General features: G+C 43.6%; 1 protein-coding gene across 1 annotated transcript; it reads right to left on the bottom strand.

Moving 5' to 3' along the window:
- Positions 1 to 29: 29 nt before the first annotated feature.
- Positions 30 to 568, bottom strand: BDB00DRAFT_877821 (uncharacterized protein; the record flags this gene model as incomplete). Its single annotated transcript, XM_053127661.1, has 2 exons — positions 30 to 46; positions 115 to 568. 2 exons carry the CDS (start codon positions 566 to 568, stop codon positions 30 to 32), a joined length of 471 nt encoding a protein of 156 aa, XP_052974383.1.
- Positions 569 to 4961: the final 4393 nt, after the last annotated feature.

Raw genomic sequence — 4961 nt, 5'->3', positions numbered from 1 at the left:
CCTGATGCCAATGATGATGAGGATTATTGTTATGTATAGGACGCTGCTGAGACGATGATGCAGCAGTATGAGGAGGAGAAATAATTTGTTGCTGCTTAGTATTAGCATTGGCACCTGCTGGCGGCGACGACGATGACGACGGTGGTGGTGGTGACAGGCGCAACGTAGTAGAAGTGGTAGTGGTGGGATGGTGTTTTGCGGAAGACGAGGATGATGGAATTGTACTACCATTGGCTTTGGCAGCCGCAGCGGATGATAAAGTGTATATGCAGTCGACATGAGCCTTGATGCATCCCGCACATGGCTGTTCGCCATTGCACTTTGTCTTTTTTCGACGACACTCGCCACATGCGCTGACCACCTTGAGTCGTTTACGTCGCGTTTTGTCTACTGGTTGCGACTTTGGCGCAGCAGTTGCGGCTGATTGATGCGATTGCTGTACTGGCGATGGTGGTGGTGCTTCTGCTGAGTACGGAGTTTGTTGTTGCCGTTGCTGCTGTACAGTTGCAGGAGCAGTAGTTGTAGTTGAAGCAGTAGTAATTCCGTTGACGGTTCCGTGAGTGGTCATGGTTGCTTAACTGTAACCAGGAAATAAGCGAGCAAAAGAGGAACGATTGAAAGACGAAAGAAGAGAAAGAGGGAAGGGGAGAGAGGGAGAGAGAGAGAGAGAGAAGAAAGGACGAAGAAAGGTGCAAAAGGGGATATCCTTTTTGATGCGGCGCGCGGGTGTTTTTTCTTTCGGGGGAGAGGGGATGTTATATCTTACGTGATGTAAGAAGGGGACTGGGGGCAGTGGTAATGCGTAAAAGGGGAGGAGTCGGGCATCATCGGTTGGGTCAGCACAGAATCCCCATTATCCGAAGCTCTAGGTCTGCTGGTACCGCATAACACATAGCACATCGCACAGAATGAGCCCACAGCTAGTATCCGTCGGATAACATTCCTTCTCTTTTCTACTACTACTACTACTACTACTACTACTACTACTACATTGCATACGACTGCTAGGTAAGTTACTAGGGGTCCGGAATAGCCAGTAATAAAGTGACAGTTATATTTACGATATGACCAACAGCATCCGATCAAAGGACGTAAGGATAAGCAAGTGAGTTTGCATATATACGCACACACAAAAACAACAGTGCACCTTACCCCCCTTGCCTTTTTTTGTTGTGTCCGTATTCTTGCCTACTGCTGCTTGTGAACCCGTGCACATTTTTGGGTCTCTGCTCCAGCAAATCCCGTGGTCAGTGCTTGACCGGTGATCATTTCCTTGCTCTTGTCAGTAATCCCGGGCGATCTGATTACTATTACGGCTCCGTCGAGAGAAAATCAGAAGGGTCATCATAATTGGGGGGAAGGGAATGGGGTTGAAGTTACTACCACTTTACTTACTACTACTACTGGCTGATGGAATTAGAATTAACACAATTATTCTCTCTCAATCCATATCATCGGAAATGACAGAACCCTTACCTTAACAACAACAAGTTATGTCTGAATACTGCTATTAATAATACTGTCGTCATTATGAGCTTAAGGGAAGCGAAAGAAGGGAAAAAGGGGGCCAGCAGTTTGGCTAAAAGGGGATTAATCACGTATACAAAAGTACATGATGTATGTACCATACGTACTGTCGGTAGCAGATAGTAACGAGAAGGGACTCCTCTCCTTTTGCTCAGGAACATTGCACCATCGCTGCCGATCTGTCTACTCAGTTTATAATCATTGTTTGTTGCTCTATGGTCTTGCATCTCCCCGCTGCGGGCAAATCGCCTACTACTAGAAGTATACATCTAACTGACGATGTATGATCTTTTCAAGGACAACAACGAGAACAACAGTCCTCCTCCAATCAGCGATATATACCGCCACCCCTTCTTCTTACTATTGCGCCACCTTTACAGCTCCCTTTTTCTTTTTTGGACTCCTTCAGCACCATCATCATCATGTTAACCCTTTTGAACAAAGCGTAATGACGGGGAGTCATTTCATGTAGACTTTTCCTTATAAGCCTTATTTGACAAAAAAGAAAGGGGCGATGGTCATGTAGTACTACTAGCAGTACTTACCGAGCACTCAGTGGATCCGACTCGGAATCCTTTTCATTCCACCCCCAACCAGGTATTTCCCTTCTTGGAGCTGTTGCTCTTAGTCCCCCTTTCTCTCTGCTGCTGCTGCTGCTTCTTGTTCTTTCTTCTTTCCCCCCCATCCTAAACACATCCCGACACACGCACCTTTGTTTTTCTCCTGTAAAGTCACACAGCATATATCACGGTTTTTGTTGTTACATGTGGCCTATTCTTTTTTCTAACATGTATGGCGTCTTTACGCAATCTTACATAATGAAACGGTTCGATATTGTGCGAGAGCCTTTGAAAGTAAAATGGGCTCCATGAAGTATATCGATGAATGCAATAAGCCGTAGCAGCAATAATCCACTTGGCTTTGGATATTATGCTATGGGAGTATTATGGTAGTTCCCTGCGTAATGAATGTGGTACCTTACCATTCTGGTGGTTACCGACGATAAGCCCACTATAGTTTTCCCTCCTTTCCCTTTCATAGGCACAAGCGAAATAAACCTGTTATTGTTCCTGCTGCGGTATGTATGCACTGTACTGTCTGTATTACATTATTTGAGTAAAAAACACACCAGCCCCAGAACAGAAGGTTACATTATGTATATATATACCATTGCCTTATGATAATGAACCACGCTTGTACCATACTAGATCACCTTGTGTTTCTTTCCACCCATCCCCGAGCTGAAAAAACCAAAAACAAATGACATGCCCGTTCTTGTTACCCGTTTATGAAAAAGATTCCTAGCACATCACAGGGTCAGTACCCTAATCTGACATGGGGAACAACGGAAGGTGGATTCCGTTTGCCTTGTTTGTTTTAGTTGTATCTAGGATACACGCCAGCACCCGCGCTGACCCGATATCATTTAGCTTCGGTTCACACACACAGAGCTCCTAAGAAACGAAAATTACCATCACAACATACATTTTATTTGACATTTCTTTTTGACAGGCAATCAAGATAAAGCGGATCCTTATTATAAAGCCGGTAATTAAGGCAAAGAAGAACGTAAAAGAAGTTTTGAAATGACGAGGGTGCAAATTAGTAATAACCAATCTCGTCGTCAGCATTCTCCCGGTTACTGTTCTTCTCTCTCTTTCTCTTTTTCTGCAAGTGCACCAAAGCCCGACGGACAGCAGCATGATGTACATCCCCGCGCATATACGCAAAAGTCCATGCACTTCCCATAAACGCGAACACAACATCAGAGTACAAGGGGCTGGAACGAACAACTTTGTGTTATATGTGCAGAAGAAGAATTTTGTCAATCGTGAAACAAGGTGTAAATGACTTTGTTTCTAGCTGATTTTAATATACAACATTCTGCAGTCAAAACCAAGCCGTGCCCGTGTGAGTGTGAGTGTGAGTGTGTTTTTTTATCATCTCAGCAGAAAACCAAGCTACAGCTAACTAGTGATACCACTTGTGACAATCATTGACGGGCCAAAGAACATATCACAAGTAAAGACACTACGCATGTTGTGAATGAGCCGTCTGGGATCCGAGCTCCTACTGTACAACCAAAGCAAGAAGGGTCATGGGAACGTCCGTGTCACCAGCATAAAAACTTTGTTGTTGTAGTGGAAGAGAATTTTCTATTTCAAGAATGACGGGGATCCGGTGGGGGTCTGTCTTTCTTGTTGTGTATTATTGCACACATAACGTTATACACAATCATAATAAGCAAAAATAAGCGGGTTCGAAAAATATCCGATGTGTTTCTAATCTATAAAGCTTCGGAGCACGATACCGATAATGTTTGGCGATGATGATTAGTAGCAAAGAAAAAGTGGCTTCTTTTATCCTCTCCTTCCTCGTCTCTTATATATGCTGTCGGGAAGGAAATAGAAGACAAGGTAATCTGTGAATGAGGTGCTGTGGGAGGTGGCGGGGATAAGTGAAGTGCAATTGTTTCATGACGATGATTGCATATGGTTGCATAATTATATTCTCTTGTATATACACGGATATACAACTAGCCATACTTCCTATCATCACCCTTCCGTCGTCGTCTAAGGCCAAACGACATCAAACGCCATGAGGGTCAGATGATTAAAGATCAGTAAAGATAATATTAATGGTCAAATGACAGTGGGGGGGGCTATCACGTACAGCAGATGCAACAACCAGCAGTTGTATTATGCATCTAAATACACTCCTCCGTAAAGTCATCATCCGTTCCGTTGTAGCACCGTGATCATCGGTCTGGGTATTTGGTGGCCATGACCAGATTCGTAGTGAGACAACCCATCCGATGTCCCAGTTCTTCAGTCGACAACAGTCGCCACAATAACAATAACAGTAATAGGCAAGAGCCGTCCTCGAACGCCCGTGGCATTGTAAGATTAGCAGTAGAATGTATTATCAAAGTTTCTCTGAATATCACATTGCCTTTTATCGGACGCGTGCAAAGTTTTGAAAACTTGGCTGTTGTGCTATTTACTGTAAGGAGTTGGATCTAGTAGTTGTTTATCTGTGTGGAACAAAAAGAAACTTTGCATAGCCATATTTCATAGAGTTCTCCGAATGCCTTATATTCAACACCGATCGCATAAAAACAGGCTGATTTTGTCTTTTGTAGGAAATGTTATCAGCATAACAATAGCAACTATTTGCTACAAGACAGGTATCTACATCAGCTCGAATAGTACATGAGCTGTATCTTTTATGCTGTCGTAACCGCAAACGACGAATGATGTTTCGTAGTCGTTGTTGTCATGACAACAACTGGTACAGCATCATCCGTTTGCTTATGCGACACAATACGGCTAAAGATGGACTCAATTCGTGGATCGTAGGCGGTTCTAGAACATCCTCATGACATACCAACCAAAGATGGCAAATTAGATCAGCATCATCAATAACAACAACAA

The sequence above is a fragment of the Zychaea mexicana genome (genome assembly GCF_025766255.1).
Source record: "Zychaea mexicana strain RSA 1403 chromosome Unknown BDB00scaffold_117, whole genome shotgun sequence".
In the NCBI taxonomy this organism is placed as follows: domain Eukaryota; kingdom Fungi; phylum Mucoromycota; class Mucoromycetes; order Mucorales; family Lichtheimiaceae; genus Zychaea; species Zychaea mexicana.
This window is presented reverse-complemented; position numbering and strand designations above follow the sequence as displayed.